This window comes from Equus przewalskii, chromosome 2, assembly GCF_037783145.1.
Source record: "Equus przewalskii isolate Varuska chromosome 2, EquPr2, whole genome shotgun sequence".
Taxonomy (NCBI): Eukaryota; Metazoa; Chordata; class Mammalia; order Perissodactyla; family Equidae; genus Equus; species Equus przewalskii.
In genome coordinates, this window is record NC_091832.1 from 24,509,147 (window position 1) to 24,535,991 (window position 26,845).

General features: G+C 47.4%; 1 protein-coding gene across 4 annotated transcripts; it reads right to left on the bottom strand.

Annotated features, from left to right (window-relative positions):
* Positions 1-1,999: 1,999 nt before the first annotated feature.
* TMEM39B (transmembrane protein 39B) lies at positions 2,000-18,762 on the bottom strand. Of its 4 annotated transcripts, XM_070610408.1 has the most exons (9): positions 18,607-18,762; positions 16,767-16,893; positions 16,038-16,257; positions 15,364-15,447; positions 14,888-15,042; positions 8,236-8,572; positions 7,114-7,301; positions 3,971-4,091; positions 2,000-2,457 (listed from the first exon to the last, which is right to left on the bottom strand). In XM_070610408.1, exons 1-9 carry the CDS (start codon positions 18,608-18,610, stop codon positions 2,215-2,217), a joined length of 1,479 nt encoding a protein of 492 aa, XP_070466509.1. In that variant the 5' UTR covers positions 18,611-18,762; the 3' UTR covers positions 2,000-2,214. The 4 variants fall into 4 exon arrangements, with proteins under 4 accessions (XP_070466509.1, XP_070466510.1, XP_070466511.1 ...); XM_070610409.1 differs by lacking the exon at positions 16,038-16,257 and having other exon boundaries at positions 18,607-18,711; XM_070610410.1 differs by lacking the exons at positions 16,038-16,257; positions 16,767-16,893; positions 18,607-18,762 and adding an exon at positions 16,293-16,379.
* Between the last annotated feature and the right edge of the window lie 8,083 nt (positions 18,763-26,845).

A 26,845-nucleotide genomic window follows, 5' to 3' on the forward strand; every position in this document is an offset into this window, starting at 1 on the left:
ATGAATAAACAAACGAACAGCGTGTGAGTTACAAAAAGCAACAGGTATGATCTCCTTTTTTAGAGATGAGGAAATTGCGGCTCTGAGTGTTCATGTGCCTTTTGAATCATGGAATTTATGGCTGGTACATATTAGGCCTCCCTTTTTGCATAATGACGTGCCAGTCCTCCTGTCCTCCACCTCAACACACAGAGGAAGGCTATGTCTTCAGGTCACTGGTCCCAGGAGGGAGCTGTCTTTTGGAGCGACCTGGGCTTCCAGGTCCTGTCACAACAAATTGCCAACTCTAGGTGTGTGCCTGGCTCATTCAGGGGAACAATGCAAAAACCCAACTCTAGAACTCACGGTCAGGAAAGGAAGCACTATCTTTCTCTCCCTACTGCCACTGCTCAAGGTCAGACCTCTTTATTCTCTCCTGGTCCACTTTGCCTGCCTCCTCACTGGTCTCCTGCCTCCAAGTTCTCCCATTTGCACCCACTATCTCCTTAAAAGCAGAGATCTTATCATATCACCCCTCTGCTCAGCAACTTCCTACTATCTGCCCTTAGGTAATGCCCAAACATCTCAATCTGACACACAGGCTGGTCCTTACTGGCTTCTTAAGCTACTCCCCGCCAGGCAACCCAGGCTCCAACCATATTTGGGGAACCACTTTTTCCCAAATATGCTCCTATCTTCTTTTGTGCCTTTGCACGTGCTATTCCCTTTGCTTGATATGCAATGCCCTCTCTTCCCTCTTGACCATGGGGTGACCTACTCACTTTCAAGACCCAATTCAACTCTCACCTCCTCAAAAAAGTCTGTCTTTCCAGAGTCGGGGTATCTGTCTTCTCTGCTCCCCAGCGCCCTGGACATACCTTTTCCTCAGCATTTACCACCCTAATTTGCTCACAAGGTTTTCTCTCTCTCCTGGTTGTCTATGGAAGGGACAGTATCTTCTTCATTTTTGTCTCTGTCCCAACACCTGGCACAATGTCTGCCTCAAAAGGGGCACCAAAAACATGGGTTGCAGTGGATCTGCATGTCCTGTGGCCAACAGGGTTCAGGGAACATGGGCAGACTAGACAAGTGGTTTGACTGTATGGCTTTTCTCCTCTTACTCCTGAGCCCTCTATCTTATGCCCCATAGGAGCCAGGTGGCCCTCCAAGCAGCTTTGTGTTTCCACTCTAGCACTTGGCCTTGCTCACTCACCCTCCCTAGCCTAGAGCCATTGGTCCTCCTTCACTCAGCCCCTGCAGCCCTTTCTAGCCACCCCCCATCCCCAACTTTCCTTATCCTTCCTGCTCTGGGAACCACATTCTGCTTACCCTCCCCCAATACACTATGATGTACCAAATCTCTGTGCTATTGCTCGCACCCTTTTCTCTGCTTAAAGTGCCTTTCCTCCCTCTTGTCCACTTAGGAAGTGGACAACTCAGACTATCCCCTCCTCCAGGAAGTCCACAGAGCATTAAATATTCCCTCCCCTGTAACTGTTACGCCCATCCCAGTGTAGTATGACTTGTTTGTTTCTGTGTCTTGGCATCTTCACCATCTACCATAGCACCTAGGAAAGAGCAGGGTCTCAGCGACTGTATGCTAAGAGAATCAAGACATCACATTCTGCTAGGATAATACTGTCATCTTTCAGAGGGTTTTTTGGCCCAGCTCCACTGCCTAGCTGTGTTATGTTGGGCAAGTCACTATAGCTCTCTGAGCTCCTTCTTCATCTATAGAAGAGAAGTGACAGCACCTACCTCCTAGGAGTATAGTGAAAGTTGGATAAAGACAAGGCCTGCAATACACACAGAGCAGCGTCTGGTACACAGCGAGCACTCAGCTAGCAGCAGCTGTCACTGCTACCATGACCTCAGGTGCCCACTCCTCTCCCCTCCACTGGAGAAGGCAGAGCCCACAGGAGCCCCAGGAGCCACACATGGGGCTTCCCAGTCCAGAATCCCACACATCTGCTCTCTGCCTGACAGGCAGGTTGAAGGGAAAGAAATACAGGACACAGGCTTATTGGGAGTATAAAAATAGGACTTTTTTCTTTTCCTCATAATCACATCAATTATCAAAGAAAGAAACAGTATGTAACAAAAATACAAAGCTCTGGTGGATTTTTTTGTCTTTTTTTGTTTTTGTTTTGCCCCTCACCCATCCCTCCCCAACAGCCCCTTCCCAGGGAGCCCCTGGCCGAAGCCTGGATGCTGTCCCTGGGGTTGCCCTGGGGCTCAGGAGAACCGGTGGTCCAGGTCCCTCTGGGGGCTGGCCGAGTACGAGTAGGCCTTGCCCAATACCAGGCGGTCCCGCAGCAGCTTGAAGAAGGCGTAGTAGTTGCTGAAGAGGATGAGCGCCAGTGAGATGGTCTGGTGCCACTTTTCAGAGGACACTAGGGAGTACAGCTGGTAGACGATGACGGCACCCTCGAGCAGCAGCAGGGTGTTGAGGATCCGCAAGGGTTTGCTGAAAAAGAACTGCCCGGGAGAGAGGAGGCACGGGCTGGAAAGGGTGCTCCAGAAACCCGCCTCCTGGATGGGAGCTCTGGGTGGGCCAGGGGAGGGGACAAACTCTTGGGGTCCCATGCAGACTTGGGTGGGGGGGAAGACTTCATAGGATTGGGCATGGACTTTACCACCTCTCTGCCTTTGCTTGTGGTGTTCCTTCTGCCGAGACTACTGCTTCCCACATAAATTGTTTAAGATCCTATTCAACTTCTACCTCCGCCAGGAAGATTTTCTTGAGAGGTCTTATTTGCGCTCTCAAACTTTTTCTGGTCTAAAATCAACATCGTTTTATATGTGGTCCTCCTGGGTACTCTCAGGCCGGAACAAATTAGAATCTTATGACATAGGCATGGAAAGTTATTACAGACTCTACAGCCAGAGTCACCCACTACTTCATGTGTCACATCCCCAGCTAGGCCAGAAGCTTCCAGGGGACATAGCAATACCTCATTCTTACCTGGTGTTTACAGGGAAAGGTAGAGTGTAGGAACTCAAGAAGAATTTTCTGATCAGTTCAAAAGAGTAATCAATCTCTAGGGATCTTGATTCTGCAGAGGTCAAGGTACCTAAACCTCAAAAGCTGCTTACAGGATGGGAGGAGAGGTGGCAGGAAATGGGAGTCCAAGATACCAGTATGCCAGGCTCGGCTCTGCACCTGACAGGCTGTAGGAGCTTGGGGGAAGTCCCTTCCCTGTCTGGGCCTCAGGTTTCTCTACTGTGAAATGAAGAGATTGGTGCAGATCAATGATTTCTCAAAGTGTGTTCCTTAGAGCCCCAGGTTCTGAGGAGGTCTTTTAGGGGCTATAGAAGTGGTGAGTGGGAAGTGAAGGGAGTTCCAACTCTTTCAAATAGAGCAGTGCCATGAGGTCCTATATATTTTAGTCTATGTCCTATATATTAAAGTCTATATACTTTAGTCTTTGACTGTGTTGGAAAAAAGGATTTTGATACTAAAATAAATAAAATAGAGATCACTAGCCTAGAGGATTTTGAGCAGCCCTTTCATAGTGCTGAGTCCATGAGTCATTGCCATCAGTTCCCAAGTCTCCCAGTAAGGTACCCTTGAACAAGTTAAACTCTCTAAGCCAATTTCAGTACCTGAAAGTAGGGATAGCCCTGGCATTTCTCTCATACACAAGGTTCCATGAAAACTGAATGGGAGGGTGCGTGGGAAGTGCCTACCACAGTGCCTGGCATACTAGAAAGAATGCTGATGGTTATTATTTTCACCACCCAGAACCCCTCCTTTTATTGTATGGTCTTTCCCAGCCAGTGTTTTCAAAGATCTGCTACCACGTGAGCTGCAGTTATGAAGTGATTATTTGTATGGCTGTCCTTGTGCTGCACGTGTGCATTGTCTTCCTTTGGATTTGGGAAATACTGAAAATAGCTTTTTCTTGCTGTGACATCACCTTCCTGCCTCACTGGGCCTCCTGCCCTCTAGATCAGGCCCCACCCATCCTTCCCAGGGGAGGAGACTCACGTGAAACCGGAAGTGGGAGACATCAGAAGGGACGGCCACGTTGTAGTGGCCCACTGCTTTGTAGACGTTCTTGCTGTGCTTCACCAGCACGCCCTGTGGCCACATGCATTCTTCAGTCCACCTGGAGGCACAGCCCAAGAGTGTCCCTTATGCCCAGCTCACCCACAAAAGGGGATACCAGAAGATTAGGCATGGGGTGACCACCAGGGCTCTACTCCCATTACTCTCACTTAGACACAGTGACTTTCCTTTTCTGGGTCTCAGTTGCCTCCTCTGCAAAATGGGGTAAGAATCATGAGAAATTCACTGCACTGGGAGTCAGAAGGTGTAAGGCTGACATGAATGTCTGAGGGATTGTCAAGGAAACCCTTTTCCTTCTCTGGGGTCATTTTCTTCATCTAGCCTCCAAAAGGTCTAGCCTCCAAAAGGTCTCTCCTCTAGCCTCCAATCGCCCACCACACAGCTGCCTGAGTGGTCTTTGTAAAATACCAAGCTGAGCCTGACTATTCTCCGACCAAAACCCTTTGAAAGTTTTCCAGCGTCCTTTGGGTCAAGTCCCCAAGGATTTGGCATGGGCTCTGAGGCCCTGTGTGCCCTTCCATGACTGCCACCACAGACCTCATGCTGAAGCCATTCAGAACTGTTTCTAGTTCCTCCAGCACACCTTAGTGCCTCGTGTCTCTGCATAAGTTGCTCCCTCCAACTGGACTGCCCTTCCTGATGCCTTATCCTTCTGGCAAGCTCTCTGTCGTCTTTCAAAATCCAGGATCCTCCAGAAAGCCTTTCTCCAACTCCCCACAGAGTTCAGCATCCATTAACTCCTCCCTAAATCTCTTGCTACTGGTCCACTTTCCCCAATGTTTTGTCACTTATTTATTTCCCTGTATCCCTCACTAGTCTAGGAGCCCTTGAGGGAAGGGACGGTATCCAATTATCTCTGTGTCCTCAGAGCACACCACAAAGCTTGGCACAGAGAGGCCCCAGCGAGCATGTGAACGAGGTGGTGGGACCAGTGAGCTTTCTTCCAATGTTCTGCAAGATCTCCCAGGAACTCCAAGGATCCTGGGCCAGAGGACTGAGAATCACTGTCTGCAAGAAGCTCAATCTCACACTCCTGCCCTATTGATTCATTCATTTAAAAACAGTTATTATGTTATACACAACACCACGGGTGAACCTCACAGACAATATGCTGAAGGAAAGAAGCTGGACCCAAGACTATCTACTGTATGATTTCATTCATATAAGTTGTAGAATGGGCAAAACTAATCTATGATGAAACAAAGTGGAAAGGTGGTTGTGGGGGGGGGGGGTAGGCAGTGGGGTCATTGGGAAGGGCCATGAGGAAATTTGCAGAGGGGCTGGAAATGTTCTATATTTTGATAGGGGGGTGGGTTACATGGCTGTACACACCTTTAACAAAACGCAAAGAATTGTACATCTTAAGATTTGTGCATTTCACTATATGTAAATTCTACCTTAAAAAAAGACTATGCACAAAAAACAAAAAAAATTGCTGTGGCCCTATGAGAAGCCAGGCATTTTGCCAGGAGTGAGGAGATGGCTGAGTGCCTGACAGGCAAGGACCCTGACCTCCAGAAGCCTGAGTCCTGGAATTACAGGCAAGTAACTAAGCAAACACAGCAGAAAGTGTCAGATGCAATGATCATGGGATTGTGGGAGCGTAGGGGAGGTGCACTGAACCCATCCTGGGTGGTCAGGGAAGCGCTCCTGGAGGAAGCAAAGCGCTAAAGGATGAATAGGAATTAATCAGAAAAGAAAGTTGGGAGGACATTTCAGGCAAAACATGCATCACGTGCAAAAGCCTGGATACAAAAGTGCATTACAGAATTCGAGGATCCAAAGCGGTGTGGTCTGGCGAGAGCAGAGTGTGAGTTGGGGCATGGTAAGAGATGAGGCAGAAAAGGCTGGCAGCACCCAGTTCATCAGCTGGGAAGCCATGTGAAGGAGTCTGGATCTTATCTGTGGACCATGGTGAGCCATGGACAGGTATATCCTCATATTCAGCTGTGTTCTATCTTTCTACTCTTCCCTCCTCTCAGAGCCTGAGGCTAGGCCAAGCCCCACTTTGGCCCATTGGGCAATACTCATCCCCTGTCCTGGACCACCTGGACAGAGCCTGAGAGGGATCCTGATTGGCATGGAGGGCCAACACCAGGAGGCTTGGCCTCTGTGGCCTCCCTTTGCATCTCTGGGGGCCTACCTCTACAAACCTGTCCTAGGGGCCTCTTCTCTGCCAGGCCTTGTGCTGGGCCCAAGACTCAGATGTGATTCAGAGGTGGTCCCAGCCTTGAGGAGCTTCCAGTCTAATGGGGGAATACAGGCAGGAATATTAGTATAACTGGGTGAAAAGTATGTGATGAAAGGCTGTAGAAAAGCTAGGCACCATGAAGAATGAGCTGGATGGAGGGAGGACAGCCCAGCACCTCAGGGCTCCTGAGCAGGGTGGCTTCTGCCTCTGCTCTGGGTGCAGTGCCATCCTGCAGCTGACCATCTTCGCCCCACTCACCCTAACTATTTGTGTACATGGCTATCACCCACACCAGACTGTGAACGCCTCAGTCATTTCCTCCCTGTGTTTCTTCTTCCCTGGCCAGGGTTCACCATCAGCTACAACAGTACCATATCCTGTTACCAGACCGATGTTTCTAAGGCACACCTTGGAATGAGTCCCTCCATTGTTCAAAACCCTTCATAGCTGCCCTCTGCCTATAGGTCAAAGTCCAAGCTCCTTGGTATGGATTAGGTAGAAGTAAATGTCTGCTGAAAGAGGAGATGACCTAATGACTGGAGCAGGTGACAGAGGAATGAAGCAATGAATGAATGCATAAGGAAATCAGTCAATGAGTGAATAAATAATAGTCAGAGAATGAGAAAGTCAATGAGTCTATGAATTTACTGCCTGCTCCCCTCCCATCTCTAGAACACTGCAAGTTACTCAAGGACAGGGAACGTGTCCATCTTGGGCCCTGCCATACCCTACTCTGGCCACAAGGCCTATGATACAAGTCATGCTCGATAACTATTTGCTGACTGAATGAATGAGTTGATGAGTGAGGCGAATGATTCCAGACATGGACCAGGAGGGCTGGGGTTGGACAGAGAAGGGCAGGGCCACTTACGGGTGCTGCAGCACGTTGGAGCACAGCGCTGGGTCCACCTTCTGCCAGCAGCCCAGGTGGGCAGCGGCCTTGTGCAGCAGGTCGCAGTAGCTGGCGGGCAGCAGGTGCTGCATGAGGATCACTGAGGTGCTGATGGACACCAGCAGGAAGAGCTCACAGGACCAGCGCTTGTCATAGTAATGTGTGTTCTGGGGGCAGCAGGAGGTGGGTGAGGCCCGGGACGCCATAATGGCCTCACTCCCTCCCCCTTCCCTGATTCTATCTGCCTCAGAGATCAGGAAAGCCCTGAAGAGACTTCAGGGTGGCCTGAAACCAAGGACCAAACACCTAATAAAGAAGGCTTAATCATGGGCTTGGACCTTGTGTCAACTACTCAGTTTTCTTCAAAGAAAAAGTGGTCCCACTGCCCACCGCTTGGAGCCTGTGTGCAGGCTCTGGGGTCCAAGAGACATGAACTCAAATCTTGGCTCTCCTGCTTATTAACTATGAGATTCTGGGTGAGTCATTTCACTTGTCTGTGCTCTAGCTTCCTCATCTGTTAAATGAGGATAGGAGCGACCACCTCTGAGAAGCGTCAGGAGGCTTATAATACTCATGAAAACTCCAGCACATTGGAGGTGCTCAACAGACATTAAGTCCTCTCAGCCTCCAATCATTCGGTGTGGTCCATCCTTGGAAAAACGTTTCAAGCCTACTGTCAGGTGGGGAGGTACCTTCCCAGAAGGCCATACAAGCTAGAGAGAGGGCACAGGCTTTTGGAGTCACTCAGATCCGGATGAATCCTGGCTTTCCTACTTAATGATAAAGCAGGACACTGTGACATGCCTGTGCCAAAACAGTCGCATTGAAATAATACAGTCACTGCTTTTTGTTATCAAGTATTATGAACAATGCCATGTCCCCGTCATTGGCTGGGTGGCCTTGTGCAGGCCACTTCCTTTCAGTGAGCCTTGTTCTCTCCACTCTAAAATGGAGGCAGTAGTCACTCTAACTCCCAAGAGAACATAAAGGAATCTCATCAAAAACAGTAGAATGGTTTATGTAAGGAGGAGGGCTCTGTGGGGCAGGCAGCAGGGAAGGCCCCAGGGCAGGTCCTTGCCCTCCCTGGGTTGAGCTACGCACCTTCACGAACCAGACAGGCACAAAGGCCACATAATAGGCACTCAGCATGGAGCTGACCAGCACTTCCTTCATGCGCCAGTTGAAGTCCATCTTGAGGAACTCCACCTCGCTGCGGATGAGGCTGGGTGACAGGCAGCAGGCATGGGTGGGCATGGCGTCCGGGCCATACAGCTGCCGCGTGTGCTGTTTCCATGTCTCCCGCAGCGTCAGCAGGTAGTCCCGGCTCCGTGCCAGGCCACTGACTGCCTCTCGGGGACCCACGGAGGCCATGTGGCTGAAAAGGTTTGTCTTGCGGAGGTCACAGTTCAGCTGCAGGAACGGAATGTACATCCCAAACCTGCTGGAGAAGACGGTGGTGAGGGCAGGCCTGCCCATGGGCCAGGATCCCAACCCTCAGCCACTCAGAGAATCTTTTTTCCTCCCTGGGCCTTAGCTCTCTTGGCTGCTCAGAGGGGAGAATTTACCCATCCTTCTATCCATCCATCCTCCCATCCAATGGTCAGTCATTCAACACATGTATTAGCATTGAAGGCATGCCAAGCATTGTGCCGAGCATTGAGATACAGTCAGAAGCAAGAGACAAGCCCCTGCCCTAAAAGTCTCTTGCTGACTAACCATAATCATAACAGCCCATGTTCACTGGGCACAACTGATGTTCCAGACACTGGACTAAGTGCTCTACATACATTCTCTTCTTTTGTTGCTCCTAAGAACACCATGAGTTAGGTACTGCTACTTTGTGCCCTTTCCAGCTGAGGAAGCTGCGGCTCAGACAGGTCAAGCAGATTCCCAAAGGTTACACAATTAGTAAGGAAGTAAGAGAGCTGGGATTCAAACCCTGAACTGTCTGCTACCAAAGATCAAGACGGATACTCAACAAATACTATGAGTAATTAATTGATTAAAAATGTACACAGTACCACAAAAGAGAGGTGTAACTTGTCAAGGGTGCTGATGCTAGAGGCAGCTCTTTAGTTTGCAGAGGGCAGTGGAACAGTATTTGTGTACCTCGTGTGTGCCAGGCACTGAGATGGGCCCTTGAACAGTATGAGTTCCTTCCCCGAGCAGCACCCTTAGGTCAGGCCTGGAGCTAATTACTCAAGGGGTGTTTTGAGGGTGTGGCTGGTATCATTTGAGGAGAAAACTAGATGGACTCATAGCTCAGAAGAGTAGGTAATTATAAAAAGCAAGGAAGTGGCAAGCACAGCTCATGGAACATCATAATGAGTGCTCGTTACAGGCATTCTTTGTTTTAGCTTGTGGCCTCTCAATTTCCCAGGTCTCCAACACACAAGTTCAGAAGGGTCCCTGGGCTGCCCCCTGCAGTTAGGGCCAATGAGAATGCTGTTTCCTCATCAACAGTAATTTTCTCTTTTCCTTTTTCCTCAGGTTCCAAGAAGGGATATATGAGTGTCCTTGGGCAAGCAATGAACCTCTGTGGGTTTTTGCTTTCTGGTCTATAAAATGGGGATGCTACCATTCTCCTTGGAGTAAGGTTAAGTAAGATACCTTAGAGAACTGTGGTTGAGAGTATAACTTTTGGGGTGACATAGGCTACAATTAAAATCCTAGCTCTGCCATTTACTAGTGCTGTGATTTAGGGCAAGTTAGCTAACCTCTATGAGCCTCAGTTTCCTTAAGTTATACAGCTTGTATTGATTCTCTAGGCTCTGCCAGGCATTCTGCTAGTGTTTTCATAAATACCCTCTTTTAATTCTTACAACAACCCCCAGCATGGTGTCTGGCCCAGAAGATCAATACAATTTTGTTTAGAAAAGAAAGGGGCCAGTGATTCTGTGGGACAGAAAAGAAGACTGAAATGAGATTCCCAAAACACTCTTCAAGATACCTTGTGGGAATGAGGGGGTGGGGCACCTACATGAACATATAAGGGATTCAGACTCAAACTTAAGGGCAAGTACTTAAGAATCTCCCTGGCTTTGCCTCTAAGAAGGACTGTAGATACAATTAAATTATTTGGTTACAGCAAGTGACTGCTCTGACAGGTCACAAGTTAGAAGCAACTTCACATGCAAGACGGCAGATTCCCTCTCATCCTCTCCACCCAAGATATGACAGTGTAAAAGCAGAAAATAAATTCACATCAAAAAATGAATGGGAGTCGGAATTATCAGCACACAAGCGATTTTGACAAATTTAGAAAGCAGACAAAAACGCTGACAGATAAGGAAGGAAGCCACCGTCTAGAGCAGCACTATCCAACAAAAATACAATGGGAGTCACATGTAGTTTTAAATTTTCTAGTGGCTACCTAAAAAAAGAGATCAAATTAATTTTAATACTCTATTTTACTTAACCCATTATATGCAAAGTATCACCATTTCAACATGTAGTCATTATTTATGCATGAGATGTTTTACGTACTTTCTTTTCTCGTACTAAGTCTTCAGAATCAGGCGTATATTTTAAACTTATAGCACATCTCAATTCAAACCAGCCTATTTCAAATGTTCAATAACAAGAGGCAGCTGGAAGCTAATAAACCAGATGGTACAGGTCTAAAACATGCCATGAGAAGGCCGCATTGGGGGTAGGAGCTAACCTGCCCAGAGTGACCCAAGAGAGACTCTGGTTTGAAGTAGGTGCATGTGATAGAGGGTAGAAGTGAGAAGCAGGGCTGAACAACTGGGATTAAACAAAGGTCTGTATTTACTTATAAGAGTCAGTCCTTTTATTTTCCTACACACCTCTCACAACCCACCCTGAGGGATTCTTCTCTAAAGAAATTGAATAAACTATCTGAGGAGGATTGAAGTCTCTAATGGGGGCATCCTAGAGTAACACCCCTGACCCTTCTGGCCTATGGGGGCCCACAGCCTGACAATTGGCACCTCACTCACTCAGCCTAAAGCAAGCCTGCCAGTCAGTGCGCCCTGCCCATGAACTTAGAATTCCAGTTAAACCTCCCCCTCATGTACACAATGGCACAGGGAAAGAAAATGCACTCAAGCTACTCAGTTCTTCATTCTTAAATATAAATAGACAACCAAAGAAACCAAGTACATTTTAAGAACTAGCAGTATAAAACAGAAAAATTGATCCTAGTGGAAAAACAAAATTGAGGAAACATAAGAGATTTTTAAAACAAGAACAGAATGCTATGAGAAAAGAACAATCAGAAAACAAGAAAGAGGCCTTAGAGATGAAAAATATGATTGCTGAAAAAAATCTCAATAAAAAAGCTGGAAGGTAAAGTTGCGGAAATCTTCCTAAAGGCAAAGTAAGAGAGACGAAAGACAGAGAAAGAAAGAGACAGAAACAGAAAAAGAAAGGGGGGGGGGGGAAGGAGAGGGAGAAAGGGAGAGAGATGAAAAATATGAGGGAAAATATAAGAGAAACAGATGACCAATCTATGAAGTCTACCATCTGATGAAGAGAAGTCCCAGGGAGAATAGAAAAAAATCGAAGGGAAGATATCATCAAAGAAATAATAGAAGAAAATCTCCCTGACCTGAAGAAATACCCAAATCTCCAAGTTAAAAAAGTCCTAGAGTACTATAAGATGAATGACAAAAGTTCCACACCAGACACATCCTTGTGAAATTTCAGATAATCAAAAGATAAACAGAATATTCCTAAAAGCTTTCAGAAAGGAAAAAACAAGTCATCTATAAAGTACTTGGAATCAAACTGGTATCAAACTTCTCATTAGAAACACCGGATGCTGGAGACAATGGAGCAATATCTTCAAATTCTGAGAGAATATGAAATTGAACCTAGAAATCTATATTTAGTTGAACCATCAATCAAGTACAAGGGCAGAACAAAGACATTTTTAGACATGCAAGGACTCAGAATGTATATACCTCCCACATTGTTAAGGAAATTACCTGATAATGTACTCCAGCAAAATAAGGGAGAAAACCAAGAAAGAGGAAGACATGGGATCCAGGAAACAGTGGATCCAACCTAGGAGGGCAGCGAAGGGAAGTCCCAGGCTGAGAGCTGTATAGCAGGCCTAAAGAGCAACCACTCCAGACTGGAGCAGGAGGATGGAGGGCTCCAGGAGGGATGTCTTTGGGGGAAAAATGGACTCCAGGCAACAGGTAGCATGATTGAGAGGCTGGATAAACTTGAGGATATGTTGAAGGCCCATCATTCTTTTGTCAACAAGAAAAAAGAAAGGCAATTAGAAACTCCAAGAAAAACAAAAAGCTGTATAAGAGCTACAATCTAAATATGAAGCAAACTAAAATGTGGCATGATTTTAAGCAACTGATGGAATGTAAGAAAAGAGAAACCATTTGACCTTGTCACTAGGAACATTCTTTTTTTAAGAGGCCCAAGGTTATTAGTCGGTAACTATAGAGAAGGAATGCACACTACTTGGCCCTGTAGTGAACGATATTTTCATACTCATAATAATATCAAGGCTACTTATTGGTTTTTAATTTTTAGAATTAGCCTTAGACAAAGAATGGAAGAATTAAATGTGGTTATATAGGAGAATGTTAATGTCAAGCTTGACAATATAAAAGTAAGAATACAGCTGCCAGGAAGTGAGGAGGAAGAGGGGAGGAAAAGAGGATGGGTAGGGTTCCTAATATTATCATCTTACATAAAAGGGATTAAGATACCGACTATTGTTGATGAAGTAAAAAATACAGGCATACTCATAGTACTGAAAAAGATAACCAATAAAAAACTAAAAATAACAATAGTTATCAAATACTGGAAACAGTATGGCTGAAAGGGTGAACTAAGTTTTCATCTGTCACTGCAGGGAATCAATGTATGTGCGCGTGTATGCGTGCATGCCGTGTGTGTGCAGTATGCTTGCATATGCATAGACCATTTATTTCCAGGATATACAAGAAACCAGAAACGTTGGTGGTTACCTCTTAGAAGGGAAACTGGTAGCTGGGAGATAGGAGTCAAGAGGAGCCCTTTTCATTCTATATTCTTTTACACATTTTGAATTTTAACTATGTAAAGCTACTATCCAAGTATAAAATCAATCAATAAATTTTTAAAAAGAATAAACAAAGGTACAAGAATACTGGAATTATAGAGGTAACTGAAAAAACACTTAAAACTGGAAACAGTGAAAGAGATTGCTTTTGAGAAGTGGGACTAAAAATCTGGAGGGTAGGGTTGGAAGCTGTTTTTTATCCTAACCTTTTTAGCACTACTGGATTTGATTTTTTGTGATATACTTGTCTTATATTAATAAAAATTAGTAATAAAAAAGAAAGAAAATATGAACACTGGGTAATGCCTGTATCCAGGGAGAATGGACTCACCAGGAGTAAGCAGAGAGTGTCTAATTAAGATGACTGTTGACAGGTCTAACCAGTACAAACCTTGGAGGGCCATTTGTTAATATCTCTCAAAAATGTAAATGGACATACTTTTCGGTGCAGTAATTCTACTTCCGGGAATCTGACGTACAAAAGTACTGGACAAGTGTGCAAAGATGTATGCAAAAGAATGTTCCCTGCTTCACTGTTTCCAACAGGGAAAAGCTAGGAACAACTCAAAAGTCCACCAACAGAAGACAAAACAAATTGTAAAAAATCTATACAATGGAATATTATGAGGCCATTAAAAAAAATAAGGCAGATCCATATGTATTGCCATGGAAAAATATCCAAGTTATATGATTATGTGACAAATGTAGTAAATTGTATCATGCATAGATTAACCCCACTTTTGTTTTAAAAAAGGATGTGTGTATGTACTTGCACAGAAAAAATTTGGAAGGATATGCTGCAAATAATGGTTCTCTAGAGGACTGAGATTATGTGGGACTTTCATTTTCTACGTTAAAAGCTTCTTTAAAGTTTAATGTTTTTATGTGACACGTGTGTCACTCTTATAATTAAAAACTAGTTAGAATTGAAGCAAGTGTGATGGAGCTCCTCTCATGACTGTACCCTTTCGGTCACGCAAGGCAGAGAGGGAGGAGTGTCCGGCTCTGAAGTTTCCCAGGAAATAGCACTGGCCCAGGCTGAGGAAGTCCGTGAACTACAAAGTCCAGGGGTGGGGAAAGGCCTGTTAATGCCCAGGCAGCCAGGAGCCTGCCCCAGGAACAGCCAGAGTAGATATCTTGCCAAAGCCTTCCCCAATCCTAGGCCAGAAAGGGGCAGTCCTGGGCTCTGCCCAGATTATCTTTCCATCCTCAACAATCTGGGTTCTGGCAAGATGGAGGGAGTGAGCAAAACAGACACTAAGACAGACATATACACATGCACGTGCAGATACACACACAGAAACATGCACTCACGCAGGTGCTTGCATGCACACAGACCTGGGGGAGGCACCAAGAGATTACATAAATACCCAGATACACAAAGAGACAGAGAAAGAACCAGAGAGAGAGAAAAGGAAGAGAGAGGGAAGACAAAGCCCGTGCATTGCCCCTCAGCATCGTTCCTTTGGGGTATACACTCAGATCTGAGTCCCATTCTGACTGCCCCCTTGGTGGCACCTTGGGTAAATTATGCCATCTCAGTTTCTGCTCCTGCAAAAGGCGGCTAATCATTCTGATCTCAGGGGGATGCTATCAGACAATTTGAGGCAATATTGTTGCTGCCCTGCCTGTGACTCTTCCAGGTATGGGGGCCTGATGACCCAGCCACACTCAGGGCAGAGGTCAGGAGCCGGGTGCTAGGCAGTGAGGGGTACTCACGGATAGCAGAGGAACAGGAGGTTCAGGAAGGAGTAGGTCCTGAAGAGGTGGATGAGGGAGCGGCACAGACTCCAGCCTGTTGCCGTGAGAACGGTGAAGCGGGTGAGGAACAGCAGGATGGAGCGAAAGAGGGTGACCTTCCCCCTCTGAGAAGCCTGGGTCAGGGCGAGATAGGACGGGATGGGGCCTTGGATGGAGGCCACAGGGGCTGTGCCCAAATCCCACCCAGCATGGCCTATGATCCCACCCAGGGAAATGTGGGGCAACAGGTTGGGCAGAACCTGTCAAGGCGAATCCTTTTCCTCAACACCCAGTAAACTCCAAGAGCTGATAGGATGTGAGTAATGCTCTTCAATCAAGTCCAAAGGGGGCCCCAAGGAAATGCCTCAGGGTTGAAGGGCTGGGTATGTCTCCTTGGCACTCCCAGGGGGAGAGGGGAGTCCAAAGTTCCCAGTCAGCCTCTAGGACCCAATCACCTCCTTCACGATGGACCCAATGAAGCGGCGGCCCAGAACGATGGTGGTCACCATCAGCAAGTTGAAGTCGATCAGGTGGAAATTCTGTCAGGGGGCAGAGGCTAGGGTTCACGTGGGCCCCCTGCCCATACACAGGCTTTTCTCATACTCACCTCCCCCTGCCCAGTCCTTTCCATAGGGCTTGTCCCCACTCTCTGACCTTTATAGGCCTCTAGCTGAGTCAGGCCAGGAAACTACCTAGAGGAGTAGAACAGGACCCAGGAGGGAAGTGGGACAGTCCCTGGAGATGAGAGAGTGGTGTGTGAACCCTCTTGCTCTGATCTCTCCCTGAACCTCTCTTTCTGGATGGACATCTTTCCACTCCTTGAAACACTCACATATACCCGTGGTTCATCTCCCCCACAGGATTTAAGACTGCACTCCTTTGGGCAAAATGTGTGTCAGATTCATCTCTGCTACCGTTACAATGCCTAGTGTGGTACTGAGCACATTAGGGGTGAGTGTTCAGGAATCGTCAGTTTTCTGTTCCTTCTACACCTCCCATGGCTAGCAGGAGGCCAAGCATACAGGGCACTTAGTAATCGATGTTAAACTGAAACCAAACGTCATACACACACACACACACACACACACACACACACACACACACACGCTGATCCTAGCTGAGCACCTACCAGGGAGGTGTGGGAGGGTGGGTGGGAGGGAGGATACCACCACACTGTCTTGTAGATGTTGATGTAGTGGACGAAGAGGGCTATGAGCTGGCAGAAGAAGAGCTGTAACTCAAACAGAATGCTGGCCTGGACGGGCAGCTCGGGGATCTTGCAGTGCTGTAGGGGCACGACCGTCTGGGTGGCCAATGGGGGGCTGGAGAGGCCCGTCCCAGAACTGCTCCTGGGGATGGGGAGGGAACAACATCAGGAGCTGACCTGAGAACTCTACCAAGAAGGGCTTCTGGGGCACAGGATTGCAGGGTAGGATCAGAAAAGCAGCTCACGGCAAGGATGGAGTCCTCCTAATCCTGCGGGTCAGACAAAGCAGCTGACACAGGCTTCTCCTATCCCTAACCTTATTCAGGCTTTCCAACATTCCCGAGGAAGGAGAGAATTATTAGGTCCACTTTACAGATGAGGAAACGGAGGCCCAAAGATGGGAGACAATTTGTCAAAGTCACCAGCAAATTAGGAGCAGAATTGTAACTGGAATCCAAGCCTTTGGGCTTATGACACTATGTCCCACTGCATCTGTCCAAGTGACTACCCTCTGGGTCTTCTCTGCTGCTCAATGACCTCTAAGCCCCCACCCAGCACCTGGGGTATCACATCCTAGAGCCCAGTCAGGGAGAGCTTTGTCCATACTGCCTGTGAGCCCACAGTAAGGGGCAAGAGGGGAAGGTGGTTTACCTGGTGCGGGAACGGACACTGGTGACTGATGCGCTGGAAGTGTGGCTCCCACCAGAGCCTCCTGAGGATCCTGGCTCACAGAGCGGATTTCGACAGTAGGATGTCCTGTTGGGACCTCTTCGTCCTCCTGTGGGGCTCGACATAAGGTAGATCCTCAAGCCAGAGGGCATGTATCAAGGATAACAGCAATGATCCTGGCTACCAGTTACCTAGTGTCTCATTTCATCATTTAATGCTCACAGAGACCTATGATCTGGTCCCAGCCTACCTCTTCAACTTCATCTACTGTTCTCTGCCTCAGCCCCATGCTTTAGTCATCGTGGCCTTTCTCTCCTTAAACAAACCAAGCTTGCTGCTACCTCTTGCACTTGCTGCATCCTCCATGTGGAGAGCCCTTCCCTGACTGGCATTTTTGAAGTATCTGCACCCATCACTCTCTATCTTATTTTTTTCCCTTATTTCTCTTTTTTCCATAACAGTTCACCCTTGGAATTTACCTTATTCATTTGTTAACATGTTTATTGTCTGTCTTTCCCACTAGAACAGAAGGTCAGTGAGGTCAGTACTCTTATCTGTCTTTTTCACTGTTGTATCCCCTCCCCTGCCACAGTGTTGAGCACAAAGTGCGTGCCCAATAAGTATATGTTGATGAGTGAATGAACTCAGCAATGTAGGTTTTTCACAGATTAGGAAACTGAGTTTACATTGTGTCACAGGCAGTTCGGAAGTCTGGGCCCTGTGCTCTCAGCTCTGATGTGCATTGCCCCATTCCAATACTACAAGTTCCCACAGGCTTACAATTCTGGGCACCCTTGAGACAGCTTTTTCCTCTAGGGCCCTGAGATCCAACTCAATGGCATCCAGGTGTCTTGTGGTCAGGACCCAGGGCCTGAGCACAGGGTCAAGGATGTGGGCTCTGGGAGAATGGCTGTGGTTGCGGACCTAAAACTTGGACCTCCAACCTATTTCCCTAGGCTCCCAGGCACCAACCTGCACATAGGTCCTGCACACAGCTCCCAAGTACCATCCTAATCAAAGTCATAGCCTTGTTCATACCTCCTTATGGCAACACCGCAGCCCACACATACACACCCCTTGCCCTAGCTCCTCAGGTTGGAAGCTTTTCACAGACGCCTCCAAAAAGTACTTGTTCAGGAACTGTGCCCCACCAGCTCGTAACCCAGAAGCTCTGTGCATACACTATTATACCTGGCTTAAAAAGCACCCCCCTGCCCACACAGAAACACATGCTTAGTCCAAAAGCTCTGCCCACACCTACTCTCCTCTCTTTAGAAGCTCTGCACCCACATAAAGCCCCTCAGCCCAGAAGCCCCGCCTACACACAACTGTCAGCCCAGAAAACCCGCCCACAAGCCAATAAAAGCTCTCTCTGCCCAGAAGCCCCGCTCCAGAATAGGCTCCCTTAATCTGGAAGATCTTCTTCCCTCCCCATCGCCCCTAGTACAAAGCCCCTACAGCCCAGAAACTTCGCGCCCGCAGAAGTGCCTACAGCCCAGGAGCTCCGCCCTTAGCACTAAGGCCCCGCCCACCGCTAAGCCCGGCCCCCACTTCCAGCCCTGGTCACCGGGTCCTCACCAAAGCCCAAGCCCCTACAAGCCCTCTTCATTTTGGAAGCCCCGCCCATCACACCAATGTCCCGCCCCGACAACAGAGGTCCCACCCCGCAAGACGACAGGAGGGGGCGGGGTCCCTCTGCGCCCCTCATCCCCTCCCCCTCCCCTCGCCGGATCCTGTCCGCGTGGGGGAGCAATTAGCAGCCTGGCCATCCTAACCCCCGCGCCCGCCCGTTCCCCGGCAGAGCCGGACCCGCTCCGCTCACCCATCTCCTCCCCCCGGCGCTCTCCGCTTCGCCGCCGCAGCTCCTGCGGGCAATATGTCGGAGGCGACGGCGGCCGGGAGAGGACTAACCGCCGCAGCCCAGTCCCCGGGTATCAGCTGCGCGCTCCCGCCTCGCCGCCAAATTTGCATACAAGGCGGGCTACAAGCTGGGGGCGCGCTTCTTAAAGGGGCCGCCCGGACCAAGGCGGTGCCGCACGCTCTTTGTCTGGCGGTCCCCTACGCCCTTCCTGCAGCTGCTGCTGAAGAAACTCAAGAGGCAAAGAAACCCACCTCCTGATCTTCTCTTGCGTGCCTTCTCCCGGCATCTCCTCAGGTCCAAGGGAGGCGACCGGAACGGCCTCTTGTCTCGGTTCCTGCCCGAGATGGACTGTACCCATGAATGGCCCACAGGCGTCACAAACTCAACGCGTCCCAAATTGGGCTTTCATCTGTCTTCAGTCTTCTTGCTCTTTAGTCCGTCCCAGTGAAAACCTGAGAGTCATTTCCCCCTTTCCCTCGGCCCCCACATCCAATCTTTAATCTAGCCTTGCTGACCCTAAATCCTAATAATTTCTCACACCTGACCCTACTCTCCTGCCACCGCCTTAATTCAAATCCTGACTCCATCGGTCCAGAACCTTGAAATCTTGTTTCTTGCTCTTTAAACGAGCCTGGTAATATTCACCTTATAGGTCTTGGTGATGGTTAAATGAGATAATGCGTGTAAAACAGAGTGTACTTTAATAAATGTTAGCCATTATTATTATTCTGATGAATGGCAAGCACTTAACACAGAAGAAGCACTCAATAAATGAGTTACTACTACTGTTACAATTTCTTCCCTCACAAGACTTAATCACCTGTCTTAATCACCTGGTAGTCCCAACAATTAGCACCGTGTTTGGCACATAACAGACATCAACATTCAATTAGTTGAATGGATTAATAGATATTGAATTAATAGATATTCACAGAGCTAACAGTTAAGTGGGAGGAGATGGACATAAAGTTAGTAAATTCTGTAGTACGTCAGAAGGGAATGATTGCTATGGAGGAAAACAGGAAAGGGGGTTGGGAGGTTGCAATCTTAAACAAGGCAGTTTAGAGTAGGCTTTACTGAGAAGGTGACGTTTGGGCAAACTGCTGAAGGAAATGAGTGAATCAGTCGTGCAGATATCTGGAGAAAGGGGTAATTCAGGCAGAGGGAAAAGTTAGTGGAAGGGCCTTTAGGCAGGAGCATCTCTGGTGATTAAGAAACAGCAAGGAGGCCAGGGTGGCTTGGGTGGAATAGACATGAGAGAAGAACATGGGAAAGGATGGACCACACAGGGCTGTGTGGCTTTTGCTCTGAATGAGATGTGGAGCTATTGTAGGGTTTGAACTTCCGTTTTTAAAGAATCTCTCTGGTTAATCTGAGAATAGACTGCAGGGGCACAAGGGTGGGAGCAGGGAGACCTGACACGAGGCTATGGCAATGATCTTCTCAAGAAGTGGTGGTGGTTTGTACCAGATCGGGTGAGGTGATGAGACATGGTGAATTCTGGATTTGAAGGTAAAGTCAACAGGATTTGTTGACAGATTGGATACGTGTGTGGAAGAAAGAGAAGATGAAGGACGACTCCAAAGTTTTTAACCTAGGCAAACGGAAATATGGAGCTTAATTCAACACATACACATCTATTAAATTATAGATTTTACGCCAAGTCAGGCCTTCCCTTCTGAGGGGAAAGAGGCCCAGGAAGGGAGAATGACTGGATCACAAAGCAGAGGAGAAATCAGGACTGAGATTTCTTTTTCCAGCGAAAGAAATTCTGGTAGAGGGGCTGGCCCAGTGGCATAGCTGTTAAGTGCGCACGTTCAGCTTTGGTGGCCCAGGGTTTGCTGGTTCGGATCCCGGGTGCGGACATGGCACCACTTGGCACACCATGCTGTGGTAGGCGTTCCACATATAAAGTGGAGGAAGATGGGCATGGATATTAACTCAGGGCCAGTCTTCCTCAGAAAAAAGAAGAGGATTGGTAGCAGTTAGCTCAGGGCTAATCTTCCTCAAAAAAAAAAAAAAAAGAAATTCTGGTAGAAGAACCGGTTCTGGCCTCTTTAGAGTACTGAATTTGAAATATATCTTGTTAATTTCTGAACTTCCCAAGGCCTAACACTGCCTGGCACATGACAGGCATTCAATAAGTATTAGTTCAGTTGAATTGAGGTAGTGGGGAACTGGCTCTTGAAAGAAAGGCCAGTTGGGAAGGGAAGCTAAATGGTTACAGGAATATGCCGTAGAAGACAGGCCGGGCCATTCCTGGGAACTCATTTCAACTCAGCTCAACAAACATCTTTGAGCATCTATTATATTCTGGGCACTGAGAAAACAGAGGTGCCGCTCATCATTGGAGGAGGCAGAGAGGAGAATCAGTAAATTATGGCACAGTGTGATAACAACAGCAGGATGTAGCAAGTTCAGAGGTGGATGGAAGGTGACCAACTCTGAAGGGGGATGTAGTCATGAGAAGGCTTCATGGGAAATGACTTTAGAGCTAGTTTCTGAGCGATGACTAGGAGTTCGCTTGTTCTACTCCTTTGGGATGAAGCAGTAGCTTGAGTCTGGTAACTGCCTTACTGGGGTTGGTGGCAGGGGAATGTCTTGCTGTATATATATTGTATGGAAGGTGCTGGATCTTGGACATGACAAATACTCAGAAAATGTCCACTGAATTGATTTGAGGGCATTCACACAGCCCGGTGTAATGCATAAGGCCACTCAAATGGACTGCTATGCATGTGACCCATGATCTGTGGCTCCCGCCCATCTCGTACAGGTGGACTATTGATTTCACCTGCCCAGCATCCATTCCTCCTTCTGGTAGGAACACTCTGATTTTCCCTTGGGGAACTAACCTTCCTCCCACTCTTAGTCCATGTGGTTTGGTGGGGCTGCCTTACTCGGCAGTTCCGGTGTGGGCTGATGACCCTGGTCAGGCAAATCAATGCATTCCATCTCTGCCACTGCAGGCTACAATGACTGGTTAGGGGTGAAGGGACGTGTTAGTGACCCAAGTCAGGCCAAATGAGATGCAATCCTAGGATTTATGCTAGAACTATTGGGAAATAAATTTTTTTTCCTATGGGATGGCTAAGCAAATAGGATATAAACATGGTGCTCTTAGTGGCTTTCTTGCCACCTTTTGAGAAGAGCTTAGCTGATAACGAAGGAAACACAGAGGAGTCAAGAAATCAGGAGACACTTTCTCAATGGCATCATTTGAACCCCTGGACCCAGCCATAGCTAAAGCCTTTCTGGACTTTCCTGGTAGAAAAAGTCAGTTTGGTGTCTGACAACTGCAACTGAAACAATCCAGAACAACATACACTTCTTTCTTTTTTTTTTTTGCTGAGGAAGATTGGCCCTGAGCTAACATCTGTGCCCATCTTCCTCTACTTTATATGTGGGATGCCTGCCACGGCATGGCTTGACAAGCAGTGCATAGGTCTGCACCCGGGATCCAAACGGGCAAACCCTGTGCCATCGAAGTGGAACGTGTGAACTTAACCGCTGCAACACTGGGCTGGCCCCAATGTACACTTCTACCCCGGTATCTACCAGAAGCATCTAGGGTCTTAGTCTTTTCACATCTGCCTCCCGCAGGCTCCCTGAGGAAAATAATCATAAGATGGCAGGATGTTGGTTAGGTTCTTATCCTCCAGATCTTTGGCCAGACCTCTCAGCTGTTTTGTGAACTTGAAGCCCTCACTTCCCTTCTCTGTGTCTTCATTTCCTGATTAACCTGCTCTCTTGGCTTTTCCAGGAGACTGAGTTTTTTGAGGAAATGCCACTAGCTCTAAGCCAGTCCTATGTCATTGGGTGTCAGGAGCTGGGATCTCTTTCTTGGTCATGTTATTCTGGGGCCAAGGCTGGCAAGTCTGTCCTCTAGATCAGTAGTTTTCAACCTGGATTATGCAGACCTCTAGTGGTATAGAGTCGGGGTGCTAGCATAAAGCACAATACTGCTTTCTGGAGTCAGTTTTATTCATGGAAATGTAAGGCAATATTTTCAATATTAAAGTATAGTTATTCAGAGCACCTTCCTTGAGCCAATTTAGATGGAATAAAATCCTGGCTCCACCACTTACTAGCTGCATGACCTTAAGAAGTTACTTAACCTCTCTGTGCCTCAGTTTCCTCAGTGTAAAGTGAGGGTAGTCTTAGTACTTTTCTTGTGTGTGTGTGTGTGAGGAACATTGGCCCTGAGCTAACATCTGTTGCCAGTCTCCCTCTTTTTGCTTGAGGAAGATTGTCACTGAGCTAACATCTGTGCCAATTTCCCTCTATCTTATGTGGGATGCTGCCACAGTGTGGCTTGATGAGCAGTGCTAGGTTCGTGCCTGGGATCCAAACATGCAAACCCCAGGCCGCCAAAGTGGAACATGTGAACTTAACCACTATGCTACCAGGCCAGCTCCAAATGAGTATCTGTCTTATGAGATTATGGTGAAGATTTAGTCTGTGAAAAGTACTTAGGACAGTGCCTGGTGCATAGTGCTATTTAAGTTTTAGCTATTATTATTAAAACATGGATATATTATGAAGTACAAAGAAAACGAATGTGAATTTAAGACCAAAGACTTTGAAGAAATGTCATCTGCAGTTCTGTCCCGGCTTCCAAGGGATTTGCTCTCACTTTCTTCTGCCAGCAAAAATACTCACATGATTTTTACGACACAAGCCTACAAGAGAATCCAGGTGTCTTCATGTTCTTCTAATTTCCTGGGCCATTCTCTCCCCATCCAACCTTCCACATCTCAGGACCACTTACCCACCTGTTCTCATCCAGATATTTGTCTTCCTATGTCTTATAATATTTGCTTATTACAAAGATAATATATGCAAGCTTTAGAAAATACCGTATTTATTCTTTAGTTTTTCAAAAATGAATAGGAATTTGGTACGTAATATACTGGGGAGGAGGGAAGGCAATGAAGATAGAGGGAATAGCATGAACAAAGATCCAGAGGTAAGCTATGTTCCAGAAGAGCAAGTCTATTTTGGCTTGAGAGTAATTGAAGATGAGGCTGGAAAAACAGGCTCAGTTCATATCACTTGAGGATTTTAAATGGTACATACAGTGAAGAGTCTGGATTTGATTTCACCTCTCTAAATGTGTTTCATCTGTAAAATTAGGATACTTCCTATGTCATTGAATTGTAAGGATTAATGATAGGAAGAAGCAAACAGATGGGAGATACCCTATATAAGAAATACAATGACTGTCATTAGGACTTGGGGACAAGGCTTCTTCTCCTTGGTATAGCCATCCCACCTCTGAGGCTCGCCTGCAATTCAGTTTCATTTTTGAGATCTTATTTTCCTGCAATGTGTATCTCAACCACCAGAGGGAGCTCGCTACAAAAGAATCAGAACTCCAAGCTCAACAGGAAAATTGTGGAGGGTATGGCTGAGCAAGGGGTGTGGAATCCTGGGCCAAATCCAGAGCTTCTCAACGATAGGGTTGGGGCATGATCCAGGTGCCCCCTCTGTGGTCCTCTTTTCTTTCTTTGACCACATCCCAAGGAGAGGGGTGGGGCATGCTGCCACAACCTAAAACTTAGCAGCTAGCCAGATGTAAACTCTCTAGGATGGGGGGTAGAAGATGAGGGCCAGATCTAGTTTGGGGGCCTGAGTTGTTTTGCATCTCAAGTAAAAAAAGCTTTCATCAATTCTGCTCACAAGCCACTGGGCCTAACTCCTTAGAATACCCTGTGCCAGGCTAGGTAGTCTAGCTAGACCTGGGAACCTTAGACAAGGAGCTGGGGCTGCAGTGTGAGGAAGGGGGAAGGAGGAGAAGCAGCGCTGTAGAGGATCCATCTTCAGCGTGGCACCCACATTGCCCTGGGACTCCTGCCTCTAGGTCTATCACAAAGAGCTATGGGACCTAGCTTCTCCAATCATGACTTACTTACCTAGTGTTTCACAGGATTTTTACAAAATCTCCTTTACCTTCGTTTTCTCCACTTACCTGCACTAAGCAGGGACTCTTCTGTTACAGATGTTAAAATGAAGACATTTATCAGAGACATTCAGCAATTACCCAAGTAGCACTCAAGGGCAGAGCTGGGCCTGGAAGCAGTAGGAGCAGCCCTGAGGGGCCTAGGAAAGGGAAGGAGGCAGACAGAGCAACAGCCTTCAGAACTGCTGCAGCAAGCACTGGCTCTTGGCCAGGCTTCATGCCCGCCCCTCCAGGGCCAGCTCTGCTGGTAGGCCCCAGGCTCCCAGCCCCGCCTCCACACTCCCCCCCATTCCCCTGAGAGCCCATCACCCTGGCAACAGCCAGAGAAAGGCCCAGCTAAAATATTTATGGCTCAAAACAGTCCAGAGGCTTGGATTGGGGGAGGAAGGAAGGCTGATGTCATCCCTTCTCTGCTTGCAGGGGAGGTGACTGACATGCAGGGCAGCTGGGCGGGTGGGCCAAGCCTACTAGGTCAGAGCTCTCAAAGGAAGATCCCTATCGCTCCAAGTGGTAATGGGAGAAGGGAAGAAGGCTGTATATGACAGACATGACAGGTGACAAGACAGGATAAAAAAAACAAGCCGGAAAAAAAGGAGGAAGGAAACTAAAGTGTTGAGCAGTATTATGTATGGACCCTGTGCTAGGTCTTTCACACACATTTCATTTGCTTCTCAGATCTCATTCAGTGGAAAGGGATTATCATCCTACTTTCACAGAGTAAACAGGCCCAGAAAAATACACAGCAAGTGATGAGCTAGAATTTAAACCCACACCTCTTTGGCTTTAGCCCCATGGGCCTTCCTGTAAAAATCCATGGTTCCCAAGTAGATATCCTTGCATCTGGGGGTGGAGGGTCTGTCTGCCTAGGAACCTAGCACTGGCTTCTCAGACAGTGACCCAGGCTCTGGGCCTCCATTTATCTATGACCAGAATGCCATCTGCTTCCTGCCCCAAACTCCTCTCCTGCCTGCTGAACTGAAGCAGGTCTTCAAATGCCACATAAAGGAACTCGAGCCACAGGGTGAGGCCTAGCAGCCCAAGTAGCCACGGAAAAGGCAGCCTCAGTGCTCAACCCTGGACTGAGAGTCTTGATGCAAACACAGTTTGACAAACTCATCTGTTTCCCTGGGACTTTCCTGGTTTTAGCACTGAAAATCCAACATCTCAGGAGCCCTCTGGAAGTCCTGGGTAAACCTGGATGGTTTGTCATCCTGAACAACTCTCTCACATAAACACAACACTTTACTGTTTCAATGTACTGGTGGCTGTAAGAGGTACAAAGAGGTCAAAAGTGAGGACTCTCAAGTCTCACAGCACCTTTTTTTAACCTTAGGCAAGTTATTTATCCTCCTTGAGCCTCTGTTTCCTCATCTTTAAAATGAATATAATAGATTGGAGGATTAAATGAAATAGTGCATATAAATGCTTGACATAGTGCCTGGTACATATTAAGCTTTCAAGAAATTATTAGCTATTATTTATAGTAATCAATAATGAAGATAGGGGCCAGCCCGGTGGTGCAGCGGTTAAGTGCGCACGTTCTGCTTTGGCGACCCGGGGTTCGCTGGTTCGGATCCTGGGTGCAGACATGGCACTGCTTGGCAGGCCATGCTATGGTAGGCGTCCCACATATAAAGGAGAGGAAGATGGGCACGGATGTTAGCTCAGGGCCAGTCTTTCTCAGCAAAAAGAGGAGGACTGGCAGCAGATGTTAGCTCAGGGCTCATCTCCCTCAAAAAAAAAAAAAAAAAAAAGGAGTATAAAAATAAATAGCTGTGAACAGAATCAGCTACCATTTAAAAATAATAATGAAGATAAAAATGGGCTCAGAAGTTAAATAAATGGTCCAAAGTAAATTAACTGATTTCAATGTCCCCTTCCTGCCAAGAAGGAATTCAAGCTCCTTAAAACGCCCCAGGCAGTTAAAATGCAGACAGGCTCTTTCCCCAAACTCAGCCTGTCCCCCTGCTCCCTTGCTAGGATAAATAACCAGAAGACAATAAAGGAAGAATGCAATATTCGAGGTCCCTAACCTCTCAGAAAGCTTAGTGTAAAATCAGCCTAGGGCATAGGCCACAGGAAACCAGAAGTGTATCAAAGGCTGGCTTTCCCATTCTCCAAGAGAAGATGTTAGGATAAGTAGCTAGCCCAGTGCAGATGGAAGGAAAGTGAGAGCTGGACAGGGGGCCTTTGGCTCTCTCCCAAAGCTGATAGAAGCTACCGGAGCTGGACCATTCA

Excerpts from the sequence above, each read along its gene's own strand:
- TMEM39B (XM_070610408.1), bottom strand. Across the intron at positions 16,258-16,766 it reads AGTGTCCGTTCCCGCACCAG|GAGCAGTTCTGGGACGGGCC; the intron begins GTAAACCACCTT and ends CCCCATCCCCAG. Across the intron at positions 7,302-8,235 it reads TGCCTGTCTGGTTCGTGAAG|AACACACATTACTATGACAA; the intron begins GTGCGTAGCTCA and ends TGCTGCCCCCAG.